Genomic DNA, 17,346 nt, shown 5'->3' on the forward strand with positions numbered 1-17,346 from the left:
TGACAAAATGTGTAAAGCAAGAAAACCTGTAGAAGCGCAAAATCTTTATCGTACAGTATATAACAAAACATTTTTTACAGTATATAACAAAACATTTTCTTTACGTGAAGGAAAACTGCATTACTGACCAACCTCACTGATTGTAGTGGTCAGCTGTGTACAAGAGTTCTTGTGTTATCTCAAATATTTGCTTATTTAGTATAAGCATGTCAAACTAGTCGAATATGTTATAATAAATATGTAACTAAAAACTTGATCTTGCATAACTTGCAGAAGAGACCAAATCTGAGAGTTTCGCCACCAATCTACTGCGGTAAAATGTACAATATGTTTATGTATATGTGAAGTGTTCTTTATATTTGTTTGTATATGTATGCACAAAATTAATAATTATTATAATTCTGCTGGGTTGCATACGGTAACTTACGGGTTTAGAACTGAAATGTACCGAAAATAGTAATATTTATCCTCTTACGCGCTTTGAGGGTCGAACGTTCGAAGAAGTCTTGGAAGAATTAACAGAGAAAACCGAGCGGAAATCTTACTTCTCTCCGAGGCAGGCAGTTGGCTGGCTTCCCCCATCCCCCGTTACAGGCTCGTCGAAGAACATGAAACCCCACTGGGCGATAAGGAATTCTGAGAAAAGCACGTTCTTTCCTCCTACTCCTCCAACACCACCCCCCTCACCCTTCCATCGCTCATCCGTACAGCTAGTGCTCTCTATCGAGGATTTTGGAACTAAGTGTGTTGTGTTCTTTCTTTGCGCGCTCGGGAGAAACTCAGGATCTAAGCCTTAAGCTTGTTATTTTGTTTGTTAATATTTATAGCTGCCACACTAAATTAAATTTTTTAAATTGGTTATTATTTATGTTATTCTGAATATTCGTAGATACCAAGACTCAAAATGGCTAAGTGTAAATCAGTACGAATAACTTTCAACAGGTGATGCTTGCAGTAAAAGTATTCAGATACCATCCATCCCTTAGAAATACATCCTTTAATTTGTGGCTGCATTTGCTAAGAGATGTAGGTATGTTTATGCTATGGACGCATCCCTATGTATTCAGATATAGCTCATGTGCTGCTTTACAAGAGTTGGGAAATGGCTAAGTGAGTACCATATCTGTCTAAAGTGAAGCATGTGAGACATTACTATGCTGCATCCTATTTTAAGTTCAAAACAAGTAAACAAGGTCTTTATTCAGGCTTGTAATTTACACTTGGTGGCACTTCTGTGAAACTAAAATAATGAGCAAAAATAGTTGAGTATTTAAATAAGTTACAAATAACAATACAATATATACAAAAAAAATTTCTCACGTGATGGCAATGTTGGGCAATAAAAATTTTAATCATCTAGCTGTGCAAGCAATGCATTACATTATGCACTCACTGTAATATTGTTTGCCAGGCATAGCACTTATTTGCAGTCTGATATCTCTTTAATCTGCACTTTAAATTTATAGATGTTTTTAGATCACAGCTTGTTAAAAATTTACATTACAAGTCATTATGGTGAACATAAAATACAACATAATGTATCACTTCAACTAAATTGTCATCATATTATTAAAATACATAATGTACAAATGTATATTTTAATTTTCTTTCTCATTTTTATATCTAGGTTGATTGTATAAAAACAAAAACAAAAACCAAACATAAAGTATAAAAATAACAACAGGATAAAATATAGCCTGGCTTAATGTAGGTCCCATTTAACTTGAATGTTAATTACTCTCAAATCAGCCAAAAGTTTTTACTAGCAACCAAATAAATTCTTTGGCAATTCTATGATTTAATTTACAAAATAATGCATGTCAGCTACCTATGAAATATATATCGCTTGATTATTACAAAAACTTTTTTTTTTTGTTTTTTGATAAAATATTTTACAATTATTAGCAAAGGGTACTTGAAGTCACACATCACACTAAAACTGTAGTCATCAATATCCATAGTTCATTCGGTTTCTGGCACCACACACTAATAAAATGAAACAAATTTTTTTTTTTTTATTGATAAAAAAATGGCTGTCCGATGCAACTTTCAACGTTATGTTTTGTGGCTGTCCGATGTAACTTTCAACGTTTTGTTCTGGTTGACCACAATGCCAGCAACAGTGACCAGGCTTCGCAGCCCGTTCTTGAAAGCTCACCAGAATGGTAGGAATGTGTCGACCACTTTGCACCACACACAACGAGAACTGGGCGCTTCCAGTGGCGGAGCCTGCGAACTTTGGGGAAGGCAGATGACCAGAAGATTTTGATTGTTATGGAATTAAATCCCAATGAAATGGTAAGTCCGAAGTTTTAAAAAACAACAGCCCTTTTTTAAAAGACAATTTCAATGCATTTGACATCTTTAAAAGTCATTAACACACGATAGCATTAACGTATTTTTTAGAGTATTACAGTTTAAAAAATTATATTACAGTAGTGATTATAAATGTGAAATAATGCTTTAAAAAATTTATTTTATTAATTATAAATGTCTTTATGGTATCAGTGAATTCATCACATATTTCAATTAAAGATTTCATGTTAAATATTCAGTAATTTAAATTCTGCACTATATCTCGGCCGAACGGAACCCTTCTAAAGAAGCGGTGACAGTATGAGTATCCATTGTCAGGATGATTCCTGCTGGGCTGGTCTCCAGGGCTGTAGGGACAACCACGCCGTGTCTAACGGTACTAGCTGATGGTATGGACTGACCCGTCGCTTTCTTTCCTCCTGGCTAACGGGAAAGGTGTCTTTCAAAACTAGTCGGATATTGAATTTAAAACTAATTACCAATATATTATAAGAATGTTAGTTCCAATGCTAGAAATCATGTACCAGGGTATGAATGTAACTAATAAAAAAATTCAAAGAGATAACAATAAAACTCTGCCCACAAACAAGGAATTTGGCAGTGGGGGGTGAGGTTTAGGTTTTCCGATGAGTACGGGTTGGAGGATCAGAAGAGCTTCGGGTCACTGGACAGACGCCCTAAAGGGACTAATGTGTGTGGAGTAAAATGAGAATTTAAATACAGTGAAACCTCTTTAATACAAACCTGAAGGGTCATAAAATTTTGCAGTTTGTATTAACGAGGTTTGTATTAACAGGTGCATATGCTCACATTAATAATAATCGACAAAATCAAGTATTGATTTTTTACTCGAAAATTAGTCAAATAGAGAATTAAAGAGGCTTGAAAAATTCATTGATTTTTTTCTGCACTTTTTTAGTTGCATAAATGTCCTTTACTGCACTGCAAAGTTTGTCGAAGGAAGACAAGACATCAGTGTCTACATCAGTAGCAGCTAGAACATTTTCCAAGAAAATTAATGCTGAAGTGGACTTCACTCTAAGAATTTTTAAAAAATATTTCAACCTCAAAATTAGTGTCAGAAATATATCAGTTACTTGTCATTAAAGTTAAATCAGTTGAAAAATAAATAAAAATTGAGGTATTTTACTTAATTCAATTTACACTTGCAAAAAAAAACATACGTACAATAAATCTACATGGAAATTAAAGTCTTTTTCAATATCCTGAAGTCTGAAATATGTTTACTCATGTCATCAAATGTAGAGCTGTACTGAAGAAGCCAATTTTGCCAATATTTAGTTAAATCGGCATTTCTGCCGACTTCCGATATGCTTGTTAATTTTCGGCCGATATTACTGAAAAACGAGAGAGACTGCCATAACCTAAAAATCCACGATTACCCTTTTCGCTTTTCGTAGTAGTACTGCATTTTTTCAAATCGCATTTTTTCTTCGCAACATGTGCCAAACGTACATATAAAAATTTAACATCCTATTTTTCAATAATGTTCTTTATTTTTAATATGTCATAAATAAATACGTACATTACCGTCACGGTAAATATACATCTCGGTTGTTACGGTAACTGTAGTGCAAATGTGGTAGCTATCGTGCTTCTGTAGTAATTATGGTATCGACAAAGAATTTTTAGTTCTTTTTATGGTAATTATCTTGGGATAACAATTGGGTTTGTACTGTAGTTATGGTACATCATCCAATTTCTTCGTAAGTTGTTGTCATTTGTCTTTTCTTCATATTTACGTGCTCCATTACTTGGCTGCAGATTTAAGTTGATTTTTACTACTGTATACTACCGTTACTGTTTTTATGACGGTTTCTTTCTAAGAAATGGTTATTTCTGCAAAATCTTTATGGTTAAACGATCATCTATTATAATTTATAGTGACGGGACCACATATTTTGTACGATCAATGCGGACAAAACGATAATTCGAACATTGGTACAAGCGGACTTTTTTAACCTTAGTTGTATGGCAATTTTGCCGGGACCGTAGAAAGTATACGATAAACACGGACAATCGATACATGCGAGTTCGATAGATAGAGGTTTGACTGTAGACCATTTACCGTACAAATTATTTGCCGTAAACAGAATTATAGTGAAGCTGCGTGCACGTGATTCAAGTGTGCGATTCTTGTTCTAAAATTTCAGGCGGCTTGACGTCATACGTGACGTGACGCGACGCGACGCTTACCTCTCCCATCCCCTGCTAATTCTTCAAGGCTCATCCCTCCCAGAGCCACAAACCATGTAAAAACAATTCCCCCCCCCCCCTCCTTTTCCAACTAACATTTCAACACATTCCCTCCCTTATTTCAACCTTCTGCGTGAGAAACTGTCAGCGTGTTTTTTTTCTCTTTTTTTTTTTTTTTTTACGCTGCGAAGGGACGTGGAAAAGATAATTGCTTGAGCTGTCAAAATAAACATCGCTGACGGCAAGGGCAGGAGCGCATCCTGTCGGTCTGTCGCTGTGATTATCAACTCCAAAAACATGTCACAGCATTTCAGGATAGCATTGTTCTTATTTCTTTCGTTTATAGCCGAATGTTTTCTACCTGATCCACACAAAGTTAAAGTATCCTTTAACCCAAGTCTTGTGTTTCAGCATAATTACCTTATTTTTACATAAGCCGTGTTCGTGTATGGTTTTGATGCTCAAAATTAATCTGGGGTATAGTTCACACTAAGTTTCTTCTCATTTGTGCGCTGGGGTTTGTTCAAGTGGCAACCCCGTGTTCCTCCACTCCATTAAATACGAGCATATCAGTATCAGAAACATGGGTTTTATTGTACTGACAATAGCACAGTGATGTGCAAATTTTGCAACTGTAAAGTTTCATGGGATAGAAAAGATTTCATTGACAAACACCTAAAGTCGGCTAAGCATGTGGCATTGGCAGCCAAAAAAAAAAAAAACAAAATTTGTAGTTGCAAACATCTATAGCAACGTGTCTGTTTTGTGTAACTGTTTTGGATTTAATTGGCTGTTATTATGCATATTAGCCTATTCCTAGTATACATGGATTGTTTATTAAATATGTAAACTATTATATTCAATAACTGCACAATTTAGTCAACATTTAAAATACCGGTAAAATTTCCATTGCATAACGAAAATACCGACTTTAAACCACCGCTTTTCTAATTTGAAAGTACCGCTTTTTGCATACTGAAAACACCGAAATTTTCCAGGCCCTAGTAATACATAATAACAAATATTTCGTATTAACCGTATTGATTGACATTAAATATGCTATCCCAGTCTGAAGGGGAATTAAGTGTTCGAATAAACGCGAACTTTGAAATAACAGGTATTTTATTAACGAGGTTTCACTGTACTGCCTCAAAGGCGTGCTTACGTGTCCAACCTTCGAAGGGTCACGGCACCATATGGTATTTGATTCAGTTTTGGGGTCTGACGAATAAACACATCAGGGAATTGTATTGGCCTACGGAGGGCATGAGATAGTTTTATTTACAGAATCATATGCCCTTCCGTGAATTACAATATAATACTAATAGTAAATGAGTATATATTACGTTAAATTCATCATAAATTGAACCTCCAGCAGCCAAGTTTTACAAGCTGCAATTTTTTTAATTAAATGGTTGTTCAATTTGTCTTATCTCACAACCAGTCATGATTTTACCCTATTCTAGCCGGAGGAAAAAGTAAACTAAATCGAAGGACATAACTACCGGAATTACTTAAAAAAAAATGGCGGTTTGCAAACTTTACAGTTCAGGTGCATATTGGAGCTGATAATATTTGTTATCCCTACCGTTTTGAAGTGAAACTTCCTTATAGGCACAATCAGAGTAAAATTTCAAAGCCAAATTTTAATAAAACGTTTTTGTGAAATATTATTGTGAAACGTTTATGATGCGAAAAGAATAAAAAAAACATGTACTTGGACAAAGAGATATAAAGAGAGCACTATGCTATACACGTTGCTGGTCTCAATTTCGTTCTCCTCTTTGTGCAATGGTTTTTCCACCTACCAAAAAAACATATATTACTCAGATAGTTAGATAAACGAAAGAATAAGACATAGATTGTACGCATGCGGTTGTTTCAGAAAATAGATATAGATATCCTATAATGTCAGCTGTGAATACCTCGAATTTTATATTTGCTACCAGCGCACTCGCTTTCTTCCTTGTTCAACCTGCACCATAGAATGCTGTATTTCCTGCATTGATAAAGCTATCTGTAATTAATTTAATATTTCATTCAGAGTTTTGGCGTGTTCCAAATGGCAGAATTGTTTGAAGAAACAGTAACACATGGTGTAAGCATTTCAACAGAGAGTAATATTAATTTAGAAAAAATTGTCTAATTTCTCTCTCTCTCTCTCTCTGCCATTTTACCCCTTAAGATAAATTTACGAGTCGAGGTTTAGTTGCCAAAGAAGTTTCACTTCTATCACGTGTACTGAGTTACAAGAGCTCTTTTTTTTTTAGGGTTTTGGTGCGAGGAGGAAGGAGATTGCGTCATCGCCGCTTCCATAGGACCGCCACTGGGCGCTTCGCCGCGAGGCTCAAACCGGCAACGTCTTTGACACGGTGCTCGTGACGGCAGACGAACACAGCCGCGAGAAGAAGCTGAGTCCCGTCTGGCCACCCGGGATGTAGCTCACGAGGAACCACAGCAGGGCGACGATCTGTCCCGTCGCGCACAGCACCGTGAGTGGCATGCTCTGGACCTCCAGGGCGAAGTACAGCGTGGCGGCCAGCGTCCCGAAGTACACCAGGGTGAAGGGCACCCGCTCCCGAGACAGCAGGTGCCGCAGGTGGTTCATCGGACCCCACAGGAACGAGAAGCTGCGACACCAGCAAAGCAAAGTCAGAACAGCCCCTTTGGAGGTGACTCACAATATCAGCATGCGATACGAGGCATGAATACCTACATGGTTCTGTATTGGTGTTAGCGAGGAGGGATGATAAGTTAGTTTTTTATTTTTTTATTACAGTTGTGACATGCTCGCAGGTGCTTCTAGCACAGTATTGCCTCTGAGCACAAAAGCTGTGAACTGTGTGCAGTCTTGATCTCATGCACAGGGCAACTATAAGATGTATTAATTATAACATATGGCAGAGAAATAAAGACAAAGGTGAAACGGAAGTCCCTTGAGTGCTTTCTAGATTCTATACAAGGAGTTTCATGCCTAACAATTACTCTGAAAATCGCATACTAGCCATTTTAACTCTTCTAAAAATACAGTTTAAAAACTAAACATGGATACAGAACCACTCCGCTGCCCACAGCACATTCTTTAAAGCTTTTTGTAAACAGACCCCACTTGGATATCTTCAGCTGTTTTTAAATTGCATAGTTTGTTCTGAAGCTCTGCCTACCGTATGTGTACCCAGGGAGACAGGGCCCTTAATGTAATTTGTTAAGTCAAGAATATTTTAGGGTTTTTGAGTGGGCCTCCAACTAGCTTGTGTCGCAATACTCTCAATTGTGTGATGTCAAGGCATGAAATGCAAGTCCAATGTTTTACCTTTGCTTCACTTCACTCTGTAAATTTCAATAGAACTTTTCTTTTGTATCAACCAAAAGAGCACCTTTGTTTAGGAAGATCACTTACTAAGATTACTCTGAAGATAGGAGATAATGCAATTCTCATGTTCAAGGGATGTAGAGGAGATATACAGAGGAGAGGGAATGGAACTTCTGGTAAAAAAAAAACATACAAAGTGTTCCATTCTCTGACTAACTTCACCTTTTAGTAAATCATTTCTGACACTAAACTTTTATTAACAGTACTACATGTGGATATTGAAAACAAAAAAATTGAGTGTCTGAATCTGTTAACTTACCATATTGTGCATTTCATAATTTAAATTGTATAATGAATAAAATAATTATCATATGAAAATATTTTCCACTACAAAATTTTTCAAAATACTAGACTAACTTCTTACCTTTATAGTTGTAAAAAATATTTTAAACATAGTAAAGTTTTATTTCTGGTGGATCACAGACATCATTTATTTTAACAGCTGCATTTTCACAGGCTCAGTCAAGTGCAGAACTTTATTTTTCCAATCAGAGCCAGTACTTAACGAAAGAAACAATGCAGACATGATTGAATGGACGGAGCAAAGTGCTGATCGAAATTCATCATTAGCTGTGCCGGATCCATGGGCCTAACATCAAGAACAAGCAAATGGTGTGTTCGCTGGCACAGACAATTTTCAGCAGGTCAACCAAACATGCATGGTGAGCTCTGTGGGTGGCCTACATTCCGTACCTCGCTCCCAGTGATTTCCATCTTTTCCTACTACACCTTAAGAAATTCCTGTCCAGTCAGGGTCAGTGTTTTGAGAATGACAGAGAGGCGGAGATGTTTTTCACACAGTGGTTCCAATCCTAGGCAGCAAACTTTGATGACACAGGTGTTCAAAAGTTAGTTCCACTTTATGACAAATGTCTCAATTTCGGTGGCGAATATGTTGAAAAATAGCTGAAAACTTCCTGTATCTGTTGCAATAAATATTTCCGTGAAATTGTGTTTTGTTTCTGTAAATTGCCCCAGGGAAACCTACTTTGTGGACGTGCCTCGTACATACATTATTCTGAAGGTAGCGCTATGCAATTTCCTTTTTTCCAATATTGTTGTGAAGCGTGATATGTAGTCATATCAGAATTGACACAATGTGATCACTCTCAAAAATTATCAATGATTGCTAATATTGAATACTTTCATCTGAGTAAAAGTAATTTCAAAAATGCATAATATATGGTTTATTTTTTAAAGTCATACCTAGTTGTTGCTTCTATATTTTTTTTATTATAGTGTTCTGTGTATTACAAAAGATATTGGACCAGCATTAAAGGGAGCTACATTCAAAAACTAGAATTTTTATTATAAACAATTGTTTTTGTTTAATTACTTTATTTTGATTTATTCTTTAAATGTAGATAATATTGTTGAAAACTTTTTTTAAAATTATTTTTATATTCAAAGTTAGCTTTCATTAATACAAGTATGTATTTAAAAGCCAAGGCACTTTAACATTTCAAGATATAAAAATAGGATAAATACATAAAATAAATAAACCTTGTATAATAGGTTTGAATATATACCTACCACAGAATGCAAATTCAAAGGTAAAGTCGTACGTTAAATAATATTTTAAAAGTAGGCATACAGACCTCAAAATTATGAACAGACTGCCCAGGGTGTAGAGCAGAGCAAACTTCCTGGCTTTGAGAAGCAGCACTGGGATGTACAGGGCTGCCAGGCCGAAGAACAAAAATCCCAAGCTAACAAAAATACAAAATCCAAGGATCCTCTGCACACGAGTCTGAAACACAAACAAAATAGAGGAAACAAATTAATTGATGCAAGTTAAAGGAGAATACCTAATGAATCAAGGAGCAACTAATATACAAATTAATAACCCCTATTCGGGCAAGAATAATGAATATACATAGAGACTGCAATTAAGGTACACCACCAGACTACTTTTTTAAACCCCCTAATTTTACTCCAACCTGAATTTTACAAACTACACATTTTCTCACATAATGCTCATCTAGCACAAATTCCTTTCTTTTTTTTTTTAACTTTTTTTTTTTCCTGAATAACTAAACAATTTGAAAAAGGGGTTTTCAAATCACTACCTAGGCATAATTGTTAGAAAAATGCAAATATATTTTTTTCTTAGTAGAGAAATGCAGCAATAAAACTTTATATGTACCCTATTTGAAACCATCACTGCATTACACAATTTTTCAAACCCAGCTTCAAATATTTTTATGTACATATCAAAATAAAGTCATTGTTACTACATATTGTCACAAGTAGCGTGCGCCGCAAGCAAGTGCGAGCAGGCTGCATGCTCGAGGTTTCTGCACCTGTTGAAAACACCAGGGTGGTGCAATGAAAAGACTTTCTTACATCGTCCCCCATATGCCAGAACCACGAATGTGCATTTTACAAGTTTTGAGATATTTAGATTTGAAACTTTAAACCCACTTTAAAATTAGGAAATATAAATCTGATGTAATGTGTTTATTCACTGATACGGTGACAAACTAAACAAATGGAATAAGTATTTCGTTGAATGTTAATAATGTCCTCTACCCGGACATTTCAAATTTTTAAAAATTAAGTATGAAACATTTGTGCTTTTGGCATATAAAATCCAATTAAGACACAATTTTAATTTTAAACATAAATATATTCATCAACTTTACTGGTTGGTTATCATTATCAGCTCTTTAAAAGTGTTTATTTAGCACACAGTATGAAAACACTTGAAATAAAATAATTTTACAATGGAAAACAATGGGTTCAGGTATAAATTCTGTCGATGTTCTTCAAAGCATTCTAAAAAAATCATTTCAGTACAACTTAACAATACAATCTGAAAACGAAAAACCATAGAGTTGTAGAATATTATGAAATATAAATTTCAATACTACTTAACAATACAAACTGAAAATGAAAAAAAACACAACATTTAGTGCTCGTAGTAAATCACATCAACTCTTCATCTGGCTCATCAATGTCTGGTTCTGGAAGTGCATCACGTACCCCTTCACTAGTTTTCAATGCTCGGTAATATGCCTGATGTTCTCTTGGAATTATCAATTTGTCATACATTGTACATAGATCTTTGTACTTGGGCGTAGAGATTGAGAATGTCTCGTTGTGTGCCTTTGTGACTCCTTGTGTTTTAGAGGGCCGTCCTGCTGTCCTCTTTATTTGTATTGCCTGAAAAGGTTCGTTGAAATCAGTTTTAAAGAACAGCGATTAAGGTTTCTCTTTCTCGTAATGTAGCCAACGGAATATTCGGAACTCTTTTTGAGTCTGTTTTAAATTCAAGAAAATCATCATGCAACATTGTTCTCACTACAAGTGGGCGAGGATTATTCCTGTTTGTTCGAATTATCTGCACCCACCCTTCAGGAACATAAACAGGAAAATTCTTGGATTTCTTTTCTATCTTCGACTGTATTGAATCACACTCCATTTCAGTATGTCCTGTTTCTAAGAATTTATGATCAATGGTTTTGAGCTCTGGATGAGTCTGACAAAGTGTCATGCACATTTATATAAAAATTACATTCTTTTGCTGTCCAGCACTACTATCCGACATCATTCGAACTTCTTCGATGTTCTGTTGACTCATTATATAATCATAAACGCAACTTGCTATTTCAATAGTTCCTCGCTTGCCTTCAAGTTCATTCCACAAATAACATGTTCCGTCTTGATTTCCCAAGTTGTAAAATGAAAGGTTATACACGGCTAACTTTTTTATGTAAAATATTTGCCCACACGGTCCTTTGGGAGTATTTAAAATAGCCTGCAAATCAAAGTTAAAGGGCAAAATATGTTGATCATTTTTGCAGCTAATTTGTCTGTGTTGCGTTCTTGGCGGGCCATTTCTGCTTTTATTTTATGTCTATCATGCTCTTCTGTTTCCTTTTGCTTATCGCCTTCTCTAAGTGAATCATAAGCCAGGCATTTGCGGTATTGGTCTTTCTTTGGAGAAAAAAACCCAAATTATACTCATTAAAAATTGCTCTATACTTAGCAAGGGACACAGAAGGTAACTTATTATTACAGACTGGAAAAATTCGCGATTTCAATGACCTCTAGGATAGACTCCAAGATCCTCTATGTACTAGGACAAATTGCATCTGCTCATTGGATAATGACTCGTGACACATGTTACCTGGGATGCTTGTAATTTGATACTTCTTTTGTTGAAGGTTTTTCACTGGCTTAGAGTCCTTCAGGTAAACGATGGTCCAATCACTGACTCAGAATGAAGGTGAACGAGTTTGGAGTCTAGCCTACCGCGAAATGAATCCGCAAATTTTTCCGGTCTACTTATTATCTCTGCATTCTGCCTGGAATTCAGGGTGCATTATGGAAATATTCAAACTGGAATCTAAATACTTTTTTGTGCTCTTCTGTCTGCAGTAATGGGATTCAACACAAGGATAACACAAAATATGCTTTCGGATACGGTTCTTGTCTTCTTCCGAAAACTTATTATGAGAGGTATGTTTACATGTTGCATGTCCTTCGAAATGCCAAAACCGCGAATGTGCCACATTCGTGACTTTAGCTAAAAAAAATAATTTTATATTTCAAGACAATTTCACGAATGTACCACATTCGCTACTTTGGCATAACAAAAAATGCAAATATTCCACTTTCGTGTAAAAAGAACTTGCAATTATTGCTACAGGAATAGAGATACAACATTCGTGTTTATGGCAAAACATAGATATTCAAAAATACTTTCTACCTATGTACATAACAAAAAAAGTGATTTTTGCACATTCGTGGTTCTGGAAAAAGGGGGACGACATGTGTTTTGTACATGAGATTTTGAACAATTAATTTACCATCATGGGCCATAAGACAGTTTGACGCTACAGGAAGTGACGTCACACTTTTTTCCGACCTTTTGGTGAAACTTTGTAAACCTAACTTTGTCTTTCTCGTATTTAGCATGTGAATTACATTACATATCAGTATTCACGCTAACGCTTACATCAAGGTTGAAAGACTCCGATTGCCATGAGCTGGAAGCATGGGTTAGCGCATATTGATGTGCCGTAATGAACTGGAAATCAAACCACGACAGTAATTTAATTATTGTAATCAGTATTATTGTATTTTCATTTTTAATATTTTATCTAAATAGGGTAATTTGGAGGTGCATCCCAGAAGCGAGTATAGATTACCATTGTATATTCATTCAAGCCATAATTATCATTTTGGATAATGTAATATCATGCTGTTTCAATTTTCATAAAGTAAAGAGAACAGTGAACAATATTTTAAGCCTTTTATTGTGTTTGCGCTCAAGTCAGAGTAAGATAATAACATGCTTAATTCAGGGTAACATAATCTTGCCTCTGACTCTAAACTTTGTGTCCACCACCCACATAAATGCCTCACACTAATCAGGTCTTAATTTTGACCTTTTATTTAGAATTACTACTGGAATAAAAAAAACAGAGCTTTGTCAAGTCTCTCTCAAAAGGTACAAAGTAGTTACTAACAAGAAGCTTTATCACTTTATTTCGTATCACCACCATATAAATGTTTGTGATAGTTTGAATATGTTCAGTCATCAGGTGAACTGGTATATTGTAGGTGTGTGTATGGTTTCTGTGTGTATTAAATTATTCATGATCCAATATCGGAAGTGGAAGTGCAAAAGTGAATCTTAAAACATTATGTACTTTTGTGTATATTGGGTGCTTGGTTGTAATGGAATTTCCACAAGCTAGACAGGAATTAAGTTAGGCCTGCTAAGATGTGTTATCATGATGCTGGGTTAAAAACATAGTTTTATAAAGGCAGGGTAAACATGTGGCATCATAATGCTAGGTTAAGAACATAGTTTCATACAGGCAGTTTAAACATAAGAATTCTGAATGGAAGCAGAAAATATTATGGTCACCCTGGAGTTATAACTATATTTTATTTAACAAAACTGAAAACCCTGACTACCCAAAATTTCCAAAATCATAATGAACGACATAGGTAAGAAAGCCATGGTACCATAGCAGCACATCTGTACATACTAACATAACCTCCTCCCTTGTGTGTAACACACAATTAAGATATACACACACGCGTTTTTGCACGCGTGATACGACAAACATTCCATAATTTGTAAAAACACCTTCACACTCATGGTTAAAAGCAATAGTCTGGCAATATTACTGACGTACCAAGCTAGGACAACAGTCTTTCTGGGCTTCCGAAAACCATCCATTTGAGGTTTCTTCATTTGAAGACATGCTAAACCATTGTCCAACATTTGGCTTCTTGACGCTATTAATTATATTTGGAATATACGTTTTAGTTTGAGTTTTGTCATTTCTTGAAAGGTAGTTGTCTAAATCTTCTTTTAACGAAACCATTTTTTTTATTCAAAACATAAACATTGCAATTGCTTATACGAATTATTTTAAGGGCAACAAACAAATATTTGCAATAAATGATACACACCACTGTTAAAATAGGCGAAACACTCGTAGCGGCACGCTTCTAGCGGCACGATCTATCAACATACGCGCAAAATTCAAATTTTTGTATGTAGCTTTGGATGTTTTAGGAAACGTTCTCTATCCTGAAAAACCTTCTCGTATAATGAAAGTTGTACGATTTTGTATTTTATTTTATATTACTATAATGTTGTGAGAATAACATTCATGCCCAAAATTGAATGTAATACTTAAGATTCTTGTTAAAAAAAATTCACAATTTCATATCTGCTTATATAACTTATAGACATTGACTATAGGAGCTAGTAATTGTCAGGAGATGGCGTGCTGTGACATAGTTGAAGTCACTTCTTAACCACAAAATTGCCATATTGTTCCGACCAAAACATTACAGAAATTGTGCTTGACCACGTTAAATAATGGTAAGTAAGGGCGCGGTTACACGGGAGTCTGAACTACTTCAGGTGAACTTGTTCAGCTGTTGAGTGCGGTTACACACAGTCTGAACATGTTTCGTTCGAGGCCATTTCCCATTTAACTTAAACAGGTTGGCAAAGTAGTTCAGATCGACATATCTTCTACATTAGCCTCTGATTGGCTGTTTAGAATATAAATAGTCTTTTGCAGAAATTCAAGATGGAAAGTGTTTCTGGCACAAGTTCGAGTAATATTTTACCGAATGCAACAAAAAAAATCAACAGATAATTATATATATATATTTTTTAATTGATCCTGAACTTAATTTTCTTAAAACTGAGATAGGTACTCTCGCTCAAAAAATAATAAAAAATAAGTTAAAATATTTTACTGTGCATGTTGTTTGAATTCCCGATATGTAAAAAAATATTCAGCAATATGTAAACACATTCCATTTCTGCTGATAATGCTGTATAAACAAGTGAGAAAATCCCGCGTTTTCTGGATACAATTACAAAATAGAGATCAACAACACAGTCATTCGTTGATAGTAGACAATCGGTATTAGAGCTAAACACACTTTTCAGCAACTACAGTGTAACCGTACACTTTCGCGTTTGTAAACGTGTTTACTTAAACATGTTCACCTGAAGTAGTTCAGGGTCCCGTGTAACCGCGCCCTTAGTATGAATTAGAATATCCATCGATAAAAACTTTCACTTTCATTTTTTTTTAAAATCATTTTAACTGTTTCTACACTGCAAACACTACACTTCAAATGATATTTTGGGCGTCTAACCGATATGGCGCACCAATTAAATGAAAACTAAAAATGGCACCAACTACTTAACATTTAATCATGCAGATGTCACAACCCCTGCATGGGGACACAACTTTTGATAATGAAGTACGATATTTATCATAGATTTGTTGGTTGTTTCGTAGATTAGGTAGTCTTCTGAACAATTAAAATTTCCGAAAAACATTTTTCTGAGAACTTTTTGTACCGAAAAGCACAGTTAATTATTTTTAATGACACTAACAAACACTATCCAACTATTTACACAAATTGTGGTAGCCAGAGGCGTTTGTGTGTTTGAGAGGCAGAAGAATAGCCCTAATGATAGGCCAACAGCTGTTCCTTCTTCTTTCCCTGTCACTGGCTGCATTGCCTAATACACTTTTTACCTGCCCACTTTATTTGATGATAACATATTCCAGTTAATAAAAAATCAAACATTTTTATTGTTGTTCACTGATTAGGGGAAGATAAGACCCGCTTCCACAGCTTTCATGGACGCATCACCTGTAACCGCACACCAGACCCTGATGGCAGTCTAGCAAAGGCTACTGTCTTGGGCAGACACAATAATGTTTCATGAGGAAACATCAACTTTACTATAAAAATTCTTTGTACTGGTAATTATAGTCTTTCTCAGAATCCCCTTTAACTAACTTCTTTCCCCATGTATCCCAGGGCCGATTTTCTGGTTTAAGTAGCTTATTCCCTCAGCATAAATTTCACGCAACCACTCTAATGTGCCACAGAGTCTTCACTTAATGCACTAAACGACTCCAGGATGGACTAGTTGAGATAACACACCTGTGCTTTCGTCTGGTAGGATCAGCAACACCTTTTATCAATTGCTAATGTCATATAATGATGACAATACATTGCCCCGACCACTTATTTTCCTTTACAAACGTATTATAGGTACTGGCCGATTCCAGCAAAGCAACCTTTCCTAAAGAGACTGCCACCAGAACATATGTGAATAAGCATATAGTTAGCAGTTATGTAGTGTGCACCTCACTTATCAATGAAACATTGATTTATATTGTGTTAGTGTAATAAAGCAATGTATTGGTAATACATGTGTATTATTCAGAGTCTTTCCATACTACAATCACCTAGTAATCAGTCATATACACTGATTAGGGAGTGTCAAAGTGTAACAGTTAATTTTATGTAACTCACCCATGGGCCTAGTGGACCATGCTGGGTATGACGACCCACGACAACATTTCAGTGATTAGACACCATAGAGCTAGCCTGGTGACCCCCTCCCAATCCCACTGGCCCAAGGACATTTTCATGCCTGGAATGAGCTGGCATCCACTAAAGGTGTTTTCCAAGATATTCGGATAAGGAAGCCTATAAGCATTACCTTGTTGGGATACAACTGTAACCTAATTCGCAGGCCTTATTTCAGAATGTTGTCCCAACCCAATCTCTGTTATGTAACGAAAAAGCAACCATTTTAATAAACTGTGCCCTGCACAAGGCTAGACACTGATTTTAATCAATTCTAGTGGATGTTTAGCGACCATGTATATATTTTATATGCCAAAAAAAAAAAATATTTTCAGAATTATCGTGTGAATAAAATTTAATATGTTTAATTTTCTGAAGTAGGTACCTACTATTAAAGTTGCTATTATTTGTTTTTATGACCATTAAAGAGTTCGGAATATATTCAAAGATAGTTCCACTGACGTCGTCCCAAGTGCTCCTCCGGCTCGCTGAGGCCATTATTGCCCGTTGCTGCTTCAAGCTTGCGTGTGCGCTGGCGCCCGTGCACAAAAGTGTAA

General features: G+C 35.7%; 1 protein-coding gene across 1 annotated transcript; it reads right to left on the reverse strand.

Moving 5' to 3' along the window:
- Positions 1–1,259: 1,259 nt before the first annotated feature.
- LOC134533787 (uncharacterized) lies at positions 1,260–14,435 on the reverse strand. Its single transcript, XM_063371442.1, has 3 exons — positions 14,062–14,435; positions 9,505–9,656; positions 1,260–7,163 (listed from the first exon to the last, which is right to left on the reverse strand). The coding sequence occupies exons 1-3, from the start codon at positions 14,251–14,253 to the stop codon at positions 6,881–6,883; spliced, it is 627 nt and encodes a 208-aa protein (XP_063227512.1). The 5' UTR covers positions 14,254–14,435; the 3' UTR covers positions 1,260–6,880.
- Between the last annotated feature and the right edge of the window lie 2,911 nt (positions 14,436–17,346).

The sequence above is a fragment of the Bacillus rossius genome, chromosome 7 (genome assembly GCF_032445375.1).
Source record: "Bacillus rossius redtenbacheri isolate Brsri chromosome 7, Brsri_v3, whole genome shotgun sequence".
NCBI lineage: Eukaryota > Metazoa > Arthropoda > Insecta > Phasmatodea > Bacillidae > Bacillus > Bacillus rossius.

What these genes read in the sequence shown, in the direction of transcription:
- LOC134533787 (XM_063371442.1), bottom strand. Translation starts at nt 14,253, where the DNA reads ATGGTTTCGTTAAAAGAAGATTTAGACAACTACCTTTCAAGAAATGAC. An exon ending in AAGACTGTTGTCCTAGCTTG is followed by an intron (nt 9,657 to 14,061) that starts GTACGTCAGTAA and finishes TTTGTGTTTCAG; the next exon opens with ACTCGTGTGCAGAGGATCCT. An exon ending in AGTCTGTTCATAATTTTGAG is followed by an intron (nt 7,164 to 9,504) that starts GTCTGTATGCCT and finishes CTGGTGTCGCAG; the next exon opens with CTTCTCGTTCCTGTGGGGTC.